General features: G+C 34.5%; 1 protein-coding gene across 1 annotated transcript in view; it reads left to right on the forward strand.

The window, feature by feature from the left end:
* LOC131842365 (rho GTPase-activating protein 7) overlaps nucleotides 1–22648 on the forward strand; it is a 396667-nt gene that overhangs the window by 363016 nt on the left and 11003 nt on the right. The window contains exons 5-10 of the mRNA XM_059190907.1: nucleotides 964–1106; nucleotides 16919–17528; nucleotides 18311–18453; nucleotides 20331–20471; nucleotides 21258–21367; nucleotides 22186–22353. Of these exons, the coding sequence (XP_059046890.1) occupies nucleotides 964–1106; nucleotides 16919–17528; nucleotides 18311–18453; nucleotides 20331–20471; nucleotides 21258–21367; nucleotides 22186–22353 (1315 nt within the window). The remainder of the gene's footprint in view (nucleotides 1–963; nucleotides 1107–16918; nucleotides 17529–18310; nucleotides 18454–20330; nucleotides 20472–21257; nucleotides 21368–22185; nucleotides 22354–22648) is intronic.

Genomic DNA, 22648 nt, shown 5'->3' on the forward strand with positions numbered 1-22648 from the left:
TCATTCTCTTCCAATCTCTCTATCGGCCGTCAGATCTGAGCATACTCTCTGTTAGAGTTTAAATAAGTTGTAATCAATAAAACATTAGTGTTTGCGTGCAACGCCAATAGATGGCGCTGTAACAAAATTAAAACGCGCTATTTTTTCATATCTATTTTACTTTATAACATTTGTTATCTTATCCGTCGGGCGGGAGTTGGCCTTCAGCCGCTCCATAAGTCCTTCCGCGGGTTTGGAGTGCCATCTGCACTCGCCCCATAACGTCCGGTGAAGCTGTAAAGGCCAGCTACGGCCAACAGCATTAGAGTAGTTCGAAAAAAAAAACATTTGTTATACCTGTAATTGAAACTGACCAATAAACCTTATATACTAGAGATGTGTTAACTCGTAATAAACATGATTATTTCAAACAATTCTAATTTTTTTGGGCGCAGCTAGCCTTGAAAGCTTCACCGAACTATAGGAGGCGAGTAGAAATGGCACTTTAAAGCCGCAGAAGGACTTACAGAACGCATAATCATTTTAATGATAACATAACCGGACGAATATACGAAAAAAAAATAATAACAACCTCAAATCAATACAGAAAACGAGTGAAAATTGTATGATATGAAATGATTGGAAAATTTCATGTCATCGTCAGTTCAACGACAGACTCATGCTCTCGCTCTTTCACTTGATTCGTTCATTTACCAGTTGAATACTTCCAACTCGAGTTGGCAGAATTCATCTCGAGTTAACTCGAATTATGCACAACTCGAGTTTACTCGAGTTAGTAACTCGAGTTGACACATTTATAGTACCCTTAGGACCTTATTGTTTTAACACTCTCCTTCTATTCATATAATCTTTCACACAATCCATCCATATTGTTTTAGGGTGTCATCTCTCTTTCCACCATCCAATTTGTTACCCTCCTTAACTGTGAAAAGAAATAAATATAATAATAATATTATTCCACAGTTAATAGCAGCGAAAGCCTTGGCAGAAAAGGAGGCGAGAGAAGCAAGGGGCGAAGTGGAAGACGATGAGGACGACAGCCTGCCCACCATCAGGGTGGGCCTGGTCGATGCTGATGGGCACTACACGGATGTTGAACCGGACTTGTAAGTAACTTTATTTATTTATTTATATAGACTTACATTTACATATTTACTACAATATTTTTTTTTTATATATTTCTATTATCTGTAGTCCCCAAACTAAGTCAGACCTGTATCTTGGAGGCTGGGAGCGCGGATACCAAAAATATGCAGTATAGTACACTTCAGTTGACTATTTTATAATTAATAATGCGCTAACGGTTTACGCTGGCGGGGCACCAGTGGAGGATGATAAGAGCACGAGGTCAGGTTAGTTAGCCCATCGTGATAAATTCACCAGGCATTTATCACGATGGTTTCCAGGGGGAACCGCGTGGAGGTCAACCTGACGTAATACATTGCTAGCAATGGGGTCATGAACCCACATTACTAAAAATCCCCTTACAAAAAATGACAAAGTTTCATGTAAACTTTCATCCCCTGTTTATCCCTTTGGGGGTAGAATCAATCAAAATGCTTTCTTAGCGGATGCCTACGTCATAACATCTACCTGCATGCCAAATTTCAGCCCGATCCGTCCAGTGGTTTGGGCTGTGCGTTGATAGATCACTACGTCAGTCACCTTTGAGTTATATATTCAATTCAATTCAAAATATCTTTATTCATGTAGGTCTATTACAGACTCTTATGATATGTCAAATCTACCGTCAGTTCGGAATGATATCGAGATGAGAAGAACTGACAAGAAACTCAGCTCTTATATATTTAGATTTAACACGTATGAATCTTCGGGTACGGCTAGACGAAAATAAAGCAATGTGCCAAACCGCTAGACAAACCGTCGACTATATAGAAAATACTTATTTGTATGTAATCCATAAAGTTATATATTCTAGACAAGTATATTAGTATTTTTATACATTTTCATATATATATATATATATATATATTTGTTTATTTATTTGTTTATATTCAAATAAATAAACAAAATATATTCAGGTAACTCGAGTTGACTCGAGTTAGCTGGAATAAACGGTTTTTTTTTAATTTTTCGAACAAATCTAATGTTTTTGGCCGCAGCTAGCTTTGAAAGCTCACCGAATCGTAGGAGGCGAGTAGAAATCGCACTTCAAAGCCGCGGAAGGACTAATAGAACGCATAATCATTTTAATGGTAACATAATCGGACGAATATACGAAAAAAAAAATGATAACGACCTCAAATCAATACTGAAAACAAGTGAAAATTGTACGATATGAAATGATCGGAAAATTTCATGTCAGTGTCAGTTCAACGACAGACTCATGCTCTCGCTCTTTCACTTGATTCGTTCATTTACCAGTTGAATACTTCCAACTCGAGTTGGCAGAATTCAACTCGAGTTAACTCGAATTCACCGCAACTCGAGTTAACTCGAGTTGACACATCTCTAATACAAAGAGGCAGCACTGAGAGCACCGAACCACATGGCACTTGGCTTTGAGTGCTTTATGTTTCAGTCAAAGGCTATCCACACTAGGATTGTGAGAAATATTTACCAATCCTGAACAACCCCTGGATTCCATTTAAGTAATCTTTAGTATTCTCATGTCACAATGTCAGTTACCATACTCCTACGAAACGGCTTGACTGATTTTTATAAAATTCTATATGTGTAGGACTGAGAATCGGCTGTTATCTATTTTTCTGAAGTGTCTGTTTGTAATATTGAAATAACCGTTTTTTTACTATATGCATATGAATATACCACGGTACATACACCAAAATAACATTTTCTAGAATTTTTGTGTCTGTCTGTCCGTTTGTTCCGGCTAATCTCTGAAATGGCTGGACCGATTTCGACGGGACTTTTTTGGCAGGTAGCTGATGTAATAAGAAGTAACTTAGGCTACTTTTATTTTAGAAAAATAAAGTGAAATTCCACGCGGACGAAGTCGCGGGTGCAGCTAGTAATAAATAAAAATAAATATATATGTCCACAAATATACATAAATAAACATATTAACACATATAATCTTATATATAAAATTCTCGTGTCACAGTTTTCGTTCCCATACTCCTCCGAAACGGCTTGACCGATTCTCATGAAATTTTGTGAACGTATTGAGTAGGTCTGAGAATCGGCCAACATCTATTTTTCATCCCCCTAAATGTTAGGGGTAGTCCAACCCTAATTTTTTTTTTATTTTAAGGCAAAACAACGTTTGCTGGGACAGCTATATATATATAATAATTAAAAACAGCGTACATACATTCGAACGGAATGAATAAAACATGGACGACCATCAGTTAAAAGGACCAAAAGAAATTAAAGGGAACCAAATAAAATATCAATTACTTTGAAATATTAAAACTTCACAATCTCGTTTGAAATGATTTTAATTGGTTCATTCTCACTTAAAATCACTTGAGTAACAGCGATGTTATCACTATTAGCCACCAACTTAACAATTGTCCGACCGAACATTCCAGAGGGCCTATCAATCAATGGAACAAAGAAATTAATAAGTGACTCCCACAATCCACTAATCATGAGACTGACATGTTAATGACTAACTATAGCGAGGCAAATTCACACTGAACGGACATTGCGACGCGACGCGATTTTATTTTCTACTAGCGCGTCCGCGTGGAATTTAACTTTATTTGTCTAAAATAAAAGAATTTTCCTAAAATAAAAGTACCCTAAGTTACTCCTTAGTACATCAGCTACTGACAAAATTAGTCCCGTCAAAATCAGTCCAGCCATTTCCGAGATTAGCCGGAACAAACAGACATACAAAAATTGTAATAAATGTTATTTTGGTATATGTACCGTATTTATATTCATATGCATGCATGTAGTAAAAAACGGTTGTTTCGGTATTACAAATAGACACTCCAGTTTTATTTATATGCATAGATTATTTTCTACTCAAGCAGAGTATAAATCTAAATCTGCTGCTCACAGTTTGTGTTGCTAGATGTTTTTCGGTTTGAAAAATGAGATACGATTAAAATTTAAAAAAAACTGGACTTAGAGAAATTAGACTGACTTTATAGCCTACACATGTTCTGATGTATAAGCTATATTATTGTAAAATTTCATCAAAATCAATTTAGCAGTTATTGCGTGAAAGAGTAACAAATATCCATCTATACTGACAAACTTACGCGTTTATAATTAGTGAGATATCTTAGTAAATTGTATTTTTTCTAAGGGTCAAAGTTTTTTTTCCGCGTCTGTTATATTCTATTTTATTAGACGTTAAATGCTGTCAGTGTGAAACAGTCAGTGTGTGCGGCACTTCAAAATAATTGGCCTTTGATTGCGTATACGATTGATATGTTTGATAGATGCTGAGTGTGCATCTTGTGACCATCATAACGAGAGCTTTTCGCTTACTGAAACTTTGAAACAATGAACACATTTCGTAACTACATAGAGTTCATGTTGCAATGGACATCATGTGTCATATTTAAAACAATAACGGATTTATAACGCTACATATATTCTTAGTACTTACTTTTTAAAACGGTTATCTATTACCACCGATTTTAAAGGGAAAGATATTTTTAGGGAAGCGGCGGCAATTACCGTCTGATATGTAAAATTTAGAAAAATCACGGTATCTTGCCATGTTTTATTTATTTTTATTGAGTCTCCGATTTTTCGGCAGTGTTTCAACCGCCATGACCTGTACCGCCGGATGCTGTGACTCTTAATTTTAAGTATAAATAATGATCTTTCCGATGGCTGCCATTAATGATGTAAACTGAGTAAGATAATCAAAATTTCGAAGACTTTCACTTACGATTATAAAATTGCTGTGTTCGGAAATGAGTATATATTTATGTTTATAGTTTTTTTCGATTAGCAAAGCAACTGACAGTCTATCTGATGGTAAATGGCCGTTTTTTTTTTGTACAACGATGGTGACAATCAACCATACGGCCCATGTGATGGTAAATGGTTACAGTAGCCTATGAAAGCCTGAAACCAGTGGTATCACGTGCGCGTTGCCGATCATTAAGAAACCTTAATATACCCTTCTTGAAGAACCCCATGCTGTAATCTCGTGAGAAAACCTCGGCAGGTAGTTCATTCCACAATCTAAGTGGGACCACTTAGGTTCCAGCGTGTGGGGATGAATTCCCTGTCGACGGCGGGCGGTGCGATGGTAAAAGGTGGCCGTCGGCATCATGTCGAACAATTCCTCAGAATATTTAGATTTTTTTGTAAATCTCCATAGAAAACACCCAGAAAATTTAAACAATCATATTCATGAATACAAATGTTTGCGAGGAATCGAATCCGCGACCTAATTATATCAGGTTAGATCTATATCTACAAGTATTAGTAATGTAAATAACATTACTGCAATAACTAATACAGTAAGTAATGCATCGTTATGATGTAATGTCTATCAAAGTACATTCGGACATTTGTTATTTTTATGTCTAGTATGCAATAACGTAGCATTGAAAGGGCCAACAATGACCATAATGAAGGCAGTAAGCCATTTGTTCTACTCGCCATTGTACTTTAACTACTTAGCCCTTCACCTATCACGTTTCTATTTCGGATTGCCAAACCGTAACGTATAATGATATACTATTAGGGCGGGTATGGTGCTACTGCGAGCGATGAGCGGATTTGTAAACGCTTGCGGTTGTACCGATTATAAAGAATTTTTATCACTCACCTTATTACATCGTATAAAACAAAGTCACGATCGCTGTCTGTCCGTCATTATATATGCTTAAATCTTTAAAACTACGCAACGGATTTTGAAGCGGTTTTTTTTAATAGATAGAGTAATTCTGAAGGAAGGTTTATATGTGTAATACATGTACACCCGGGCGTAGCCGGGGCTAGTAGCTGGTGCAGTATAAAACAAAGTCGCTGCCACAAGTATTATAAATATACTTCAATTCATACTTTTTATAGTAATTCTACTTTTATTAATGTTTTATATTTTATATGAATATTTCGAAACTGATTATACTAGGATTTGAAAGATTTACACACATTTTGTAATAAAAAAGTAGAGAATAAATAAATATATTTACCTAATTTTCTTTCATTTTTTATAAAACAACACGCAAGATTCTCACTCGTTCTTCTTTTGATGAGATAGCTTTTCAAATGAGTGTAAATTAAAAAATAATGCGATTAAAGTGTGAAAGTGTAAATTTAAGTTTGTGTGAATTTTCTATTCTATCCTACACATACAGATTCATTTTTTTGTAAAATTAATACGAAACATATCACAAGATACACTCAATTCTAAATAAATACAATCGTCGAGGTCAGACTCCTTTATAAATAAAATATATAGTGATTTAATAAGATATATTTAATTTTTAGAATAGAATAGAAAATCATTTATTCAAATAAACTTAGTTTACGCACTTTTGAACAGTCATAACAATTTGTTTTTTATCTACCACTCGTTCGGAATGCTGTCTCATTACAAGAAGAACGAGCAAGAAACTTGTGACAATCCTTGTAAGTTTACATTTACAAGTCGAAACGTGTGAATACAAACTACCAACCAGCACTAATTTTTTGGATCAAATTTAAATATACAATAAGATTAAATCAGTCGTAGTGATAAGAGCAGACCAGTCGCTACAAGCAGCAGCAATTATATTTATTAACGCTATAAGTGTGCCCACGCATTATTATTGCGCCAGCTCAATAACCCAAATGTAGGGCCAGTTTTTAGAGCGGAAAGCGTTAATTGTTAGAATGTAAAAGCCAAGGGAAATATTTCAATCTTGACATTGGTGAATTCACATGCATTCATCACTTGATTTATTTCTTATTGGGTATGGGAACAAGGGCAGGAATGATGTGGAACGTATTGTGTATATTGATCCTATACGTTACGTTGATGGATGCGAGCAGCGCAGGACCGATCGTCGTGGAGATCTTTGGGGGAGGTCCTTGTCCAGCAGTGGACGTCTTCCGGGCTGAGATGATCATGATGATGATGATAACTGTGAGTAAAGCGGGAACACAACAACTATTAATAAAAATCTTTAATAATTAATGTAATGAATGCGTATATTTCCCAAAAGGGCTACCAGCAAAGAAGAAATCTAGTCAAAAGTTATATTAAAAATACAACTTTTATAATAAGAATGGTAGACAAGCTGCCAATATCAGTTAAATTTTTTTTTTTTTATTCGGAGGTTCAGGATAGTAGGTATGATGTTATCCTTTTTTTTTTATATAATTGGAATAACAAATAGGTTGACCCTCATGAGGCGGGCCTTCAGCTTGTACTTAAGCGGTAACTATCCCCTATATAGGTACATGAACAGCACTACGTATATCACATTATCTCATATGACTATTCAAAGTACTTAAAATTAAGTTTTTTCTATATCAACATGACATATATTCTTAAAAAATTAACGGCCTCGATGGTGTAGCGGTTCAGCACCGTTTTACTTCCGATGGTCGCGGGTTCGATTCCTCGCACGGTACAAATATATTCATGCGTATAATTATTTGTATCGATGTTTGGTATTTTCTATATATATTTTTTAGGTATTTAAAAAATGTAACTATATTATATCTTATGTCCAGTATCCATAATGCAATCTCTGCTTGCCTTCAGACTAGATGGCGCTGTGTTTATAGTCCAAGGGCAAAAAAAAACTCAAAACGAAATTCGTGAAATCTGAAAATACAAACATTTGAATTGGTCCTTAAAATTCTCCGTTATATTATAAGAATTAATTATAAAGGGCATTGAGGGTTGTCCGTCCGTTGATTAGCTAAGAGAGGGCAGCGGAGCCTAAACGCAGTCTGAATATTAAAATGGTTGATTTCTGTTTATTTTCGGCTTATATTCAAAATTATATCGGCTCTACAATTTCTTGATTCGGAGCTACTAACTGAATTCGTTTATTTTTAATCTACTTATGTAAGAAATAATTTATACGTCTATATATTATCTTTATGAAATGATTAAATAGGAAACTATCAAGTATTGTACTGACTATACAGCGCCATCTTACAATCAGTTAGATTAGAGACATTCGTGTTTATTTCATAACTTATTTATATTATAAAAATGTAATAATGATACAAAGTACAACAAGGAAATGATATTTAATTATGATATTTTCTAAAACTATTTTAAGTATTATTCTTCTTCATCAGTCTTTCTTTCAGCATATATTTGTCCACTGCTGGACGTATGCCTCTTGCATAATTTTCCACTTCAGTCTGTCTGTGGCGTGTCTTGTCCAGGTCGGTCCTGCCGTCTTCGGCAGCATAGCAGCGTAGGCAGACCATCTGACAGTTGATCTGCCTACGCTTCTGCTTCCCATCCTAGGTCGCCACATTAAGGATCTGTATGTCCATCTGTTGTCTTTACTTCGGCATACATGACCAGCCCAACGCCACTTTAGCTGCGCGATTCTTTGGATGATGTCGGTAACTCCAGTGCGCCTTCTGATCTTAGTGTTCCGCAGTCTATCTCGTAGGGAGATACCAAGCATAGATCGCTCCATTGCTCTTTGGGTGTAGCTTGTTTGACCCTTTCAGCGGTTAGAGTCCACGTAAGTAAGTATTATATATTATACTATGTAAGTATTATATGATCCACTATTTTGTATAATTGTATTGTAATGATAGATATAGAAAAGAAATGAAACGACTACCCTTCTTCTTAAAAAGGGGTAATCGGTTCAGAAAGTTAGTTACGCGCTGAGTTAGAACAAAGAGGAACTTTGAATAAACGGCTTGCATATAGATTGACTGTTTTTATTATTTACTTAGCAACAGAGAAGAAAATTTTTGTTTTTAAACTATAAATTGTGTTACTGTAGCAAAATTCGACTATCAGATTTAATCATTACTAGCTGTGCCCACGACTTTATCCGTGTAAAATTTATAACCTATATGTTATTCTGATGTATAAGTTATATTTATATGTTTGTATGTTACGACACGCAGACAAATAACGTGTAGTAACTAACTAACTAGCGGTTTAGCACACCGCTTTACTTCCGATGGTCGCGGGTTCGATTCCTCGCACGGTGCAAACATTTATATTTATGATTATTTGTATCAGTCTAAGTGTGTACTATGTACATTATGTAACTATTACTATATTTACAAAAAAATATATCAAATTATTTATATCAGTTTTCTAGTACCCATAACACAAGTGTTGTAAAGAACTCACACAGCGCCATCTAGTCCCAAGCAATGCACAGCTTGTGTTATGGGTGCTAGACAACTGATATAAATACATATATATTTTTTTAATTACATACATAATATACATAGAAAACACCCAGACCGATACATACAGTCATACCCGTGAATACAAATGTTTATATCGTGCGAAGAATCGAACCTGCGACCATAGGAAGTAAATTGCTAATCCGCTAGACCACCGAGACCGTGAACTATAAATAAACCAGGGATGTTAAGGAGCTCCGTAACCGTAACCGAATCCGAACCTAATTGAGACACGTTATGTATCCATTTTATTACATATTTGTATTTTACTTTTGAAATTCCAAAAAAAAATATCCGTAACTGAAATTATCCGAAATTAACGGATGATCCGAAATAATTTCATATCCGCATCCGTATCCATATCCGGTATAATAATCATTACTATATCCGAAACCTATCCGTATCCGAAATTTCATATCCATAACATCCCTATAATAAACAACTTTATTTCCTCGTTAACTAGTAACAATCGCATATGTGTTACTGTAGCCTTTTAACAGAGAAATATAGCAGTTACAATAACTACTGACGATGCTCGTTAAAAGTTATATCAGTAATTGTTAAATTCCATAAAATAAAGTCACTCTGCGAACCAAACTAACTTTGCATCGAATCAGCACTACATGCAGTTATAACTCTCGAACAAACTCCGACTATTAAAAGTCAACGTGAAAAACTTTTTTTTATACCACCTAGGTGGCAAACAAGCATACAGCCCGCCTGATGGTAAACGGTTATCGTAGCCTATATACGCCTGAAACACCATTTTAGCCACTCATGCGTATCAAATTTTATTGTAATTATTGTAATAAAATTTGATATTTTTTTATTGTAATAATCTTATGATTTAATCTTATTGTTTTTATATTTGAGCCTAAATAAATTAGTGCTGGTTGGTAGTTTGTACTCACACGTTTCGACTTGTAAAATGTGAACTTACAAGGATTGTTTAAAAGAGCAACACACAAGTTTCTTGCTTATTCTTCTTGTGATGAGACAGCTTTCCGAATAAGCGGTAGATTTACAAAAATGTTGACTATTCAAAAGTGCTTAAATTAAGTTTATTTGAATAAATGATTTTCTATTCTATTCTATTGCTAAATATCTGTGTATGTGGGCTGAAGATGATAATGTTGTAGAATTTGCTGTTTCCGTTGAGAATAATTAATAAGAATCGGTAACAATACTGGTATATATACTTTTTATATAACTATGTATAAAGTTGTATTGTTAATATAAGTAATGCAGTTCTGTTTCCCGTTATGACTAAATTTATAATAGAAATATAAACTTGTTTTTTTTCTCCTGCTCTCTTCTATATTACTAGCTGTCCCTCACAACTTCTTTTTTTTTTCGGACTACTCTAATGCTGTTGGCCGTAGCTGGCCTTTACAGCTTCACCGGACGTTAGGGGGCGAGTGCAGATGGCACTCCAAACCCGCGGAAGGACTTATGGAGCGGCTGAAGGCCAACTCCTGCCTGACGGATACGACTTTAGTCTGAGGGCACCACTAGGGGTTTGAACCTCGGCTCAGGCCGTCGTAATTTCGATCCCCGTTTGACGACGGGGGATCGATCGGAGGGGCGCCCGGGAACTTCTGCAATACACTTTCCTGATATTTAAACATTATATCATATAAATTCTAGCGGTACCCGCGACGTCGTCCGCGTGAATTTAACTTTATTTTTCTAAAATAAAAGTAGCCTAAGTTACTCCTTATTACATCAGCTACCTACCAATAAAAGTCCCGTCAAAATCGGTCCAGCCATTTCAGAGATTAGCCGGAACAAACAGACGGCGTGGTGGGCCGGGTCATTTGGCTCCCTAAAATAGTTTTAACATTTTTCCCCGCCTATTCTCAATAATATCAGATCTGTCTCATAAGAAATATTATTGTCTATATAACTATATAGCCAAACATAAAAAGAGACAATTACAAGGTAAATCGCCTTTTTTCTACAGTCCAAAGAGACGGTTATAGAGTTAATCGCTGATTGACATCTTAGTCTATAATGGATATCATAATATTGTTAACAAATGTATCCACAAACTTTTGGAAGACTTAAAGGTTACATAATTTCATTAAAAATTTTTAATAAATCTACTTAGTAAATATATTTGTGACTAGCTGTTATCGCGACTTTGTTCGCGTGGAATTTAACTTTATTTTTCTAAAATAAAAGTAGCCTAAGTTACTCCTTATTACATTAGCTACCTGCCAATAAAAGTCCCGTCAAAATCGGTCCAGCCATTTCAGAGATTAGCCGGAACAAACAGACAGACGGCCAGACGAAAATTATAAAAAATGTTATGTTGGTGTATATACCGTATTTATATACATATGCATGTAGTAAAAAACGGTTATTTCAATATTACAAACAGACACTCCAATTTTATTTATATGTAGATGTGTTATTCTGATATATGTGCTATGTTACTGTAAGTATCCATACACACAAACTTTCGCGTTTATAATATTAGTAAAATTATTTTAAACTCTACATAAAGTTCCTATTTTTAAACAGAACCTTATATAACAAGACTCAACTCGACTTTATTTTTCTCAGCCTTACAGCAGATTTTATAAATAATTTCTAAGCGCGAAGATACGACGAAAGTTTCAACTAAGTAACAAGTTAACTACTTAGAAACTAAATAGTTAAGTTGACTCGTAGCGATGTTGACACGTGGTACAGACTAGTAAAGTAGATATTTACGTTTATTAGTACTTACATAGTTAATAGGAAAATACTTTCATACTTCCACAGTTGTCCGCCTCGATGGTCTAACGGTTTAGCACACCTCCTTATCCTCGGCGTCGCGAGTTTGAATCCTCGCACCACACAAACATTTGTATTCACGAGTATGACTGTTTGCATCGGTCTGGGTGTTTTGTATAGGTTGTATCTGGGTAATCAGAAGTGTATTTTTTTCTGAATTTGTATTTGAATTTATAGTTTTTAATTTTTCTTTCTTGTTTTATACTTCACTAGCTACTCGCCGTGGCTTCGCACAGGTGTCCATGTAGTATATATATCTATGTATAATGTCGTCAGGTTTTTGGCCGGTATGAATCCGGAAGTCCCCATTTAACGTGATAATTCATTGCATTACATAGTTATATATTATTTTCTGTTTAGTTTACTTTTCATTATATATCCTTATCTAGCTATCTAGCGTATATTGAATGTGTCTATATTTATATTATATATAATTTAGCTTTTAGGTATACATTTTTTTTTCTCTCGTTTCTCTTTACCTTATATATTTTTTTACTCTCTGTGGTTTAACTGTCAGATTGTTTGTTATGTATGTGTATATACATTATATTTATGTATTATTGTAAATGTAATAGTATAAATATTATTATGCCTTGATTTTTTTTGTTATGATTATTTTTGCACCGTCAACAATTTTTCTCTGTACTGCCTATGGTTACTGGTAGAAAATACCGCATGGTGTTAAGTCCGCTAAATGTACTGTTACTTTTGTACTGTGTGCATTAAAGTTATATAAATAAATCAAAATAAATTCACAGTGTTGTATTACAATCCAGTTTTGTACCGAACTACACGCTCCTATTTATATTATTATATTGATTGTAATCTGTTTTGTATGCAAATAAATAAATAAATAAATTTGGCCCCTAACCCGGTGGGACTACGAAGATTTTCCTGACTTTAAAAAAAAAGAGCTAGAGAGAGCTGTATGAATTTTCAAAAGATATTACTATTATTTTTATTATAGTTTTGTTGGATTACGAATCCTTATAAATTAATATATAAAAGAGAGTGTGGACTGTATTTATTGAAAAGAAAATAATTAATGGAAAAGGAAGTAAAAATACGATTTCGACCTGGAAGAACGTCTTCCACACTCCGAACACCCAAAGTAAGCAATGTAACACCAAACTTACTCACCTTTGCTCAGGAACGTCCCGATGTGTAGTACTGTTTAGTGGCCACGCACTCTACAGTGTATATTTTCATAAAAACAATTATATTGTGTTAAATAAATCATTAATTATCTTGTTTTATATAGATAAAAATACGGAGCGTCCTTTTAATTCCAGTTCTTATTTTCACTTGTTTTATTATTCCTTTTTTCGAAATTTAAGTGGCCACATGTTTTTATATGTGGCCAGTATTACCGAGCACCCTTTGCTCCAGTAAGCAAGCCGGTGATACAACCGATTAGACTAAGGAGGTTCGGAATACAGAACAAGTTTGTTACAAGCTGTATCGTTTATTAAATTATTTTTAGAAGGAATCTTACAAACCAATATATAAATTAGTACCAACATACTCTAACGTAATAAACACATTTTTAGCAACATACCACATAGTTCCTTGAAAACTTGTGGTAAATTCCTGATCGAAACTCATCCTCGTTCTATTATTATGCGACGCGATAGTCTGTTTAATTTTTTTATATATATATTCTTCATCAGTGTGTAGTTTGATGCAGTCCTGACTCCAAAACTAGCGTGAGCTGTATATCAGGAGTCAGTTCGTTTCCTCAAACAAGGATTACAGTTTTAATTTACATGTACAGTTAAACTTTATTAATATTTTATTCAATTTAGTGTGTGTGTTTGTCCTTTTGATTAAATATGAAATCTTAATGAATATTTATACGAAGATACATGATATCATGAGAAAGGACATGGACTATGTTTTATCTCAAAAAAGACGGTAAGCAATGTGGATATCTAAATATATATAACTCAAAGGTGACTGAAATGAGCGGCATCCAAGAAGTACAATAACAAAGGAAGGCAGGCAATAACAGGTGGACGGTCACTCTAGTTTACATCGCGAACGCGAATAGGTTAATATAAATATATATAACTCAACGGTGACTAACGTAGTGATCTATCAACGCACAGCCCAAACCACTGGACGGATCGGGCTGAAATTTGGCATGCAGGTAGATGTTATGACGTAGACATCCGCTAAGAAAGGATTTTGATTAATTCTACCCCCAAGGGGATAAAATAGAGGATGAAAGTTTGTATGAAACTTTGTCAATATTAAACCGATCGGGCTGAGCTTTGCATGCATAAAGCTACTATGACGTCGGCATCCCCTAAGTAAGGATTTTGCTAAATTCCAGCCCTAAGGGGATAAATTAACGCGAGCGAAGCCGCGGGCAAAAGTTAGTTGTTATAATAAAATTTAAATTTAGACATAATGTTCTACAATTCTTCCTTTGTAATTTCGATCCCTGTTTGAATTAGAAAAATTCAATAGGTCTTTTATGGGAATGGGTATAAAATTTTACAATAAGATACCAAAGGATATATTGGAATTACCCTTAAATAAATTCAAAACATCTGTTAAATCATATTTACTGAGCAAGGCCTATTACTCACTAAACGATTACTTGAATGACGGGCGTGCATGGCAATAGTTTTCATGTTCGGGATTTTCATTTAATGTTACACATAGACACCTATATAAATACCTATGCATTATAAATAAACTGGATTTAAAAAAAAAGTAATTCAATTGAGTTTCTTGCCAGTTCTTCTCAATTGGATCTATATACCGAACTGGACGGTAGGGAAAAAAATATAATGTAAAAACTTGACGTTCATAAGCGGCTAAAATGTCCTACGTGAATAAATGATTTTTGAATTTGAAATTGGTCTTGAGATTGAGGGGGTCATAAATAATAAAAGAAAACGAAGTGAATGAAAACAAACTAGTTATAATTATTCCCAAATACCTACACTACCTTTAACAGTGGCAGATAACGTAATTGCCGGCAGCGTTAGCGATAAGTAGTTACTAAACTTAGGGTTACTTATCTCGAAAGTTCCAAAGTTATTGCTTGTTTGTGTAACGATATCTCATAAACTAAGGTACGTGGCGATCTAACAACTAATATTAGGGGATTCTAAAATAAACAAAAGTTTGGTGTTAGTATTGAACAGGTATGTATGTATTGTAAAAAAAATATTCCGTAGCCATTTATGACGACCTCGGTGGTCTAGCGGTCTAGTACACCGCTTTACGTCCGATGGTAGCGGGTTCGATTCCTCGCACGGCACAAACATTTGTATTCATAAGTATGTTTGTATCGGTCTGGGTGTTTTCTATATGTAATATGTATGTATTTACGAAAAAAAATATCTATGTATTTGTATCAGTTATCTAGTACCCATAACACAAGCTTTAGCTAGCTTAACTTGGGACTAGATGGCGCTGTGTGAATTGTCCTGAGATTATTATTATTATTTTTAAATAACTAGTTACTCGTCCCGGCTTAGCACGGGTGTAAATTTATTATACATACCTTCCTCATGAATCACTCTAATGCTGTAAACTGCATTAAAATCCGTTACGTAGTTTAAAAAATTTTACGAACAGACGGCGGAAGCAATTTCATTTTATATTATTTAAAGATTTTATAAAATATAAAATAATCTTAATAATATTACAAACGTGAAAGTTTGTGAGTATAGATGGATGTTTGTTACTCTTTCACGCAAAAACTACTAAACGAATGTTGCAACTTTACAGTAACCATAGCTTATACATCAGAATAACACACAGCTACAAATTTCATGCAAGTGAAACCGCAGGCACATATCAATTCAAATCTTATTATATTCCCCATATATGTACTAGCTGTACATATATGGGGGGAAGATTTGACAAAGAATACCCCCATACATAGTCTTATGGAATGATCTTTATCCAAGAAGAGACCACTGACCATATAATCTAGAATTTTTTTTTTATACCACTTAGGTGGCAAACAATCATACGGCCCCTCTGATGGTAAACGGTTACCGTAGCCTATAGACGCCTGAAACACCAGGGGTGTCACATACGCGTTGCCGACCCTTAAGAAACCTTAATATACCCATCTTGAAAAACCCCATGCTGTAGTCTCTCGAGGAAACCTCGGCAGGTAGTTCATTCCACAATCTAAGTGTACGCGGGAGGAAGCTCCTCTGAAACCGCACTGTCCGAATAGAATATTTTTACCCAATTAGTACCAAAATATCTGCTCGTATTCGTTTTGAAATTTATATTATATTAAATATTGAAAATCGTAAAAGCTGTAAACCATATTTCCAAAAACATAATATTCTTACTTTGACTTGCATTTATATTCTAGAAACCAGTAAAATCGTCCAAAAATACCCTAATTTCTATAAAACACGCGAAGAAAGGTGTGAAAAATATAATTTACGATACAGAAACAGGCTCCTTCTTCCATCCTCCACGTTAGCACTACATTCAAGTGGTCCTCTGGTGTCATCCATAAATATATATAACCACTTACCACATTCTTTAAAAGAGATAAAAAATGATAAAATATTTATAAGAAATCTCAAGACATTGTTGATTAAAAAATGTTATTATACAATTTTAGTAATTAAATATATACAATTTCAAATTATTAATTATTACTATTTTTATTATTATTATTAATATATAATACATAAAAGATAAAAGAAAATAACTCGTCCTCCTCTCTTCTCTTCCGCTTGCAGTGCCCAACAGGGTCCATAATAAACCTACTTTGAAATGTACCTGTCTATCTATCTTCTGTAAAATTATGGAATGCAAAGCTTAAATAAGAAAATAAAAAAAATATATATTCTTACAGATTGGGCATCCCCGGCCAGCCAGTTATACAGTTACCAAGCGACAAAGAAGATGAAGAGGACACAGGTACGAGATTCCGAAGGACAGGCTCCGAACGTCTCAGAGATGGCGCTAAAGCCTTTTTACGAAGGGTCGAATCTCTCAAAACTAGAAGAAGAAAGCGCCAGAACAGAACGGAAGTTATCATCGCGTCCCCTCACTTCCTAGATACACAGCAGGACAAATATCCCGATTTGAACTATATAGATATGACGCCTACCTCACCAACTGCATTTCCGTTTCCCGATTTCAATAGTTCACCTCTCCATGCTCCAGCTATCAGAACTCAGCCGCCGTCACCCATGACCATTTTGCCGCCATCTCCTATAGCTCCTTTGGAGCAATCCTTCGTGTTGAATCCTCCTTTTGGTGATGATAGTTCTAGTTACGCATCTGATGGTAGCATGGGATCTAGCAATAAAAGTACGAAGTCAAAACTTGGACGAGCGAAGAGAATATTCCATAGAGGAATGAAGAATGATGACTCTAGTGCGCTGAGCGACTCAGAATGTCAGCCGGCTAGTTGGAGGCATAATTATTATAAGGATCATAATATTCATCACAATACTGAGGTAATTTATCAATACATCTATATATATAAATAAAATTTGAGTGTCTGTTTGTAATATTGAAATAACCGTTTTTTACTACATGCATATGAATATAAATACGGTACATACACCAAAATCACATTTTTTGTCTATCTGTTTGTCTTTTTCTTCTGGCTAATCTTTGAAATGGCCGGACCCATTATGACGGGACTTTTATTGACAGGTAGCTGATATAATAAGGAGTAACTTAGGCTTCTTTTGTTTTAGAAAAATAAAGTTAAATTCGAGGCGGACAAAGTCGCGATAACAGCTAGTCACAAATATATTTACTAAGTAGCTAACTATGCAAGCTTCCAAAACTTTGTGGATACATTTGTTAACAATATTATGATATCCATTATAGACTAAGATGTCAATCAGCAATTAACTCTATGACCCTTTCTTTGGACTGTAGAAAAAAGGCGATCTACCTTATAATTGTCTCTTTTTAAGTTTGGCTATATAGTTATACATACAATAATATTTCTTATGAGACAGATTATAGATATTATTGAGAATAGGCGGGGAAAAATGTTAAAACTATTTTAGGGAGCCAAATGACCCGGCCCACCACGCCGCCACAAGTCTGGACATTTTAGTGAGCATGACTACTCAAAACACTAGACCACGTCATAGCTACTTACAATTGCCATCTGATAGTTATATTATGCACTCAGAATAAAGCAAGATGTTTACCTACAGACTCAGAAGTTTCAATTAAAAATTAAAATAGTAAATACAGATTTGTTGTACATAACTTCCAGGTGTACGTCGAACCTCCATCGCCTGTGGAACTGAAACCAGATCCAGAGGTATTACGCGAGGTCCAGAAATCACCAGGTCACACGATGCACAGGCGGCAGGCCATCAGAACCAGCTCGCTCAACCTAGGGAAAGACGGACAAAAGTTAGTATTCGGTTTTTTTATCAGATGTGTATCCAACTTTAGGAGGTTTTTATCTAGGAAAACTTTATACATTTTAGCTGGAATTGTATAAAATATTTGTTTCGGAGAATATACTTAATATAATTTTAATTATCATAAATAAGAATAAAATAATAAATAAATAAATAATAATCTATACGTATAAATAAAATTGAAGTGTCTGTTTGTAATATTGAAATAACCGTTTCTTATTACATCCATATGAATGTATATACGGTACATATATCAAAATAACATTTTTTATCATTTTCGTCTGTCTGTTTGTTCCGGCTAATCTCTGAAATGGCTGGGCCGATTTTGACGGGTGTTCTTTTGGCATGTAGCTGATGTAATAAGGAGTAACTTAGGCTACTTTTATTTTAGAAAAATAAAGTTAAATTACACGCGGACGAAGTCCCGGGTACAGCTACTTATGTGATATAATCCAATTTAATATTAAATGTACTATAATGAACAAGTTAGTATCTCTATTACGTATAATCCTATTTAAGTAAATTTTCTCAAAGCAATAAACTAAGTATTGTACATTCAGCAAAGTTAATACGAAAGTATTTCTTGCTAAGTAATTAGGACTACGAGAGATTTATTAGCATCAATTAGCAATCCAGTATTATTAGCATAGTACTAGTAATATAGGGTCAATTTACTCCATACTGAATGAGTGAAGTAAACAGTTCAACAGGATTCACATTTTAAAGATTCAGAATATTCTAGAAAACCATCGTGTAAGCACAAAACTATATATACATTGTTTATTCCACTCAATTTTCTTATACCACAATGGTATGGCAATGAAGCCACTCGAATGGCAGCCTCGGAACGGTTATGAAAACATTACATCTGATGGTCGCGTTATCGATTCCACACGGCACAAATATTTGTATTAATGAGTATAATCGTTTGTATACAATGATACAAGTAATTTGAGACAATGTAAGCAAAGATGGACTTAACTCTAAATGAGATATCTTCCAGACATATAGTCAACATAAGGTTGTGTTTCACATTATTATTCGTTTTATAAAACCTAATAAGTTTCTCCGAAATTATAAGATAAACTTCTTAGCAGTTCATGGATTCACCGTGCGGGTCATCGTGAGAGGAAAACTTCGAGCAGTTCCCGGGACTTGTGACTCGGGTGTAGATTTAAAATGCCCATTGCCGATTTATACGTCAACACTCACTCTCACTGTTTCTCTTCCTGCCCAGTCTTTATCATCATCTACATATCACTATAGATAGACATAGATATATCACATAGATAGAGATCTAGAAAAAATCTTTCCCAGAATCAGTGGAGATTTTTACTATACCTTTTCATCATCATTATCATCTGCTTCTTCCTTATCCCATTTATTTGTGGTCGGCGTAATATGTTTGTCGCTTCCATTCATCCCTGTTCGCAGTCATCGCGTTATTTACTTCCTTTCTTACCATATCATCTTTCACACAGTCCATCCATCTCTTTTTCGGCCTTCCTCTGCCCTTATAACCATCCACATTCATATGTAACACCATTCTTAAAATATTATCCTCGTTCCTACGCATTACATGCCCATACCATGATAGACGATTACTCTTCAACCTCTCTGACACCGGCGCCACTTTCATACTTCCTCTAATGTATTCATTCTTTATCTTATCCTTTACTATACCTTTTCAATGCATAATTTTAATTGCATGTATAAAAAATTTTATATGTTTAAAATTCATTTATAGATATTTTTGTATATTTATGAATACATATATTATGGAAATTTACAGCTAAAAATTGTCAGTATTCCACTGTAGCAAAAATGCCAAGCACGTACATTCAATGTTACGTATCCTTAACACAGGTTTCGGGACAGAAGTCTTAAAAGGGATAAATCAGCATCCAGAAGTTCCGACCTGAATAGCAGCCCGAACTCGGCCGGATCGCGGTCCCATGATGGTGATCAGGATGATGATGATGACAGCATCGACATGAAAACTAAGAAGTGAGTAATAACATCTAATTCTGTCGCCAATTATGCTCCCGTTTGATGGTTGAGATTCGGTAGTGTAAGTATTTCATTTAAATCATTAGAAACTCTTCTATTATTGCCTAAAGGTTGTATCCAACATATTTATCTTTCATTATATGAAATATATAATTATTGATTATCACAACCTAATTTACTCATCTTCTCTAATATATAAAATTCTCTTATCACAGTGTTTGTATCAAACCCCTCCGCAACGGCTTGACCGATTCTTATTAAATTTGTGTGTATATTCAGTAGGTCTGAGAATAGAACGTAAACTATTCTCGAATCCCTTAACTCATAAGGGTGGTACCCCACAATTTTTTTTATTTTTTTTATGATTCGTCATTAAATATGTATACAACTGTAAATTGTCACCATTCTACCAAATATTAAATAAAAAGGGTGCCACCTCAATTTTTTTTTATTTTGTCAATTTTTTTATGCTTCGTCATTAAAAATAGATATTTTTACCCTTCTACCATCAACCACAATCTTCTAATAGCGATCTTAGTACTTTAATAATTTTTGATAACTGATTTCAGTTATACGGCAAAAATATTTTTTCGGGTCAGCTTGAACTGTTATATTATTCTCACCTTGTATATTTCATTTACCATATTTCTAAGATGCTGCTGAATAGATTTTAAGTTTAAAGCACTAATCATTAAAAGAGATCAGTATGATGACGATATGATGATGCTTCAGTATTGTCACAAATATTTTATACTTGAATATATCATAAAAAAATTGTTTCAGAAACAACGTACAAAGATGGTACTCGTTCCGGACAAGTGCACTCAACGGCGGTCCCAAAGCCAATAACACCCTCCAACCAGTACCCAACCAAAAGGACCCCGAGACTTACAGTAAGTGGTCATGCGTTTGAATCCGCACCCTTCACTTCAAAATGTGTTTTTATTGGTACAAGTATGTTTATAGTATGTGAGTATGGAACGATAGAAGTATTGTAGAGATTTAGGTTAATTTTGACTTGGTTTGATTGTTGGCTATCCAAATAGGCAAGAATTTTGGGCTTTTCCCAAATATCCAGTATATTTGGGAACATTCTTGGATATTATAAAAGAGGCATCTTAAATATTGTAAATAATAAAATGTGGAAGGATAAAAGAATTGTGGAGAAATACGTTATTATTGGCAAATTTGCTATCCAAATAATTAAGAATTTTTAGGTCCAGTATATTTGGAAAAAGCGACCCCCCTCGGCATCGTAAATATGCCATTTTTGTAAGGATCTCTATATATTTTGGAAATTCAATTCATATGTTATTTGTTGATCATGTATCCTATCTATATATCTATAAATTGAATAAATTTAAAAGTCGCTTAAACATTTGTCTAATTTGCTGGTATAAGTAATTTGTAGTCAAGTCTTTTGAAGTCTATTCGCTCTCTACTTACTCCGTAAAGGGTCTGGTCTGAATTTAATTTTTTATTGCAGGGTTTAGGCTATTACTCAGTGCTTTAGAGCTGTAACACTGCGACCTGCAGAGATCTATTGTGCTCACCCTTCTTTTTAGAATTCATAGCCTAAACCCATCGAGGACTAGAATTAAAAGATGTTCTTAGGAGCGATGGTTTTTATCTCCTGAACTTATCATCATTTTACTCAAGAAAAAATATTATAAATTATAGATATATTATTAAACTATTTACTACAATGTAGTGTCGAGACCCATGTCATCATTGTCATGTGGACAACTGCACATCCTGAGGAAGCTGGCTCTTCTTCGACTGACTGCGTGTATGGAAAGGTACTGCCCTTCACACAAGTCAGGTTGGAACTGGGAACTGCCGAAACTCATCAGGAAGATCAAAACTCCAGATTACAAAGGTAAAAACAAAGTGAAACTTTATTCATTTGTTCAGATTATTCAGAATTTTATAAAGTTAAAAGACTTATAGAAAAAAAATATTACGATTCCCTTTTTTGATAATTGCAATTGCAATTGATAATTGGCCAACAAGCTGAGATAATCCTCAGGTAATATAACAAAATATACTCTTGTATACTGTCTTCAGTAGACAATCTAAGAAAATATAAATAAAGTTTAAGTACATGTCATGAAAAATTGAGCACAAAATGATAGTACTGACCAAAACTTATAAGAGCAATACTTCTAAGATTA

This window comes from Achroia grisella, unplaced genomic scaffold (assembly GCF_030625045.1).
Source record: "Achroia grisella isolate CSIRO2021 unplaced genomic scaffold, CSIRO_AGI_Agris_v1 utg2167, whole genome shotgun sequence".
In the NCBI taxonomy this organism is placed as follows: Eukaryota; Metazoa; Arthropoda; class Insecta; order Lepidoptera; family Pyralidae; genus Achroia; species Achroia grisella.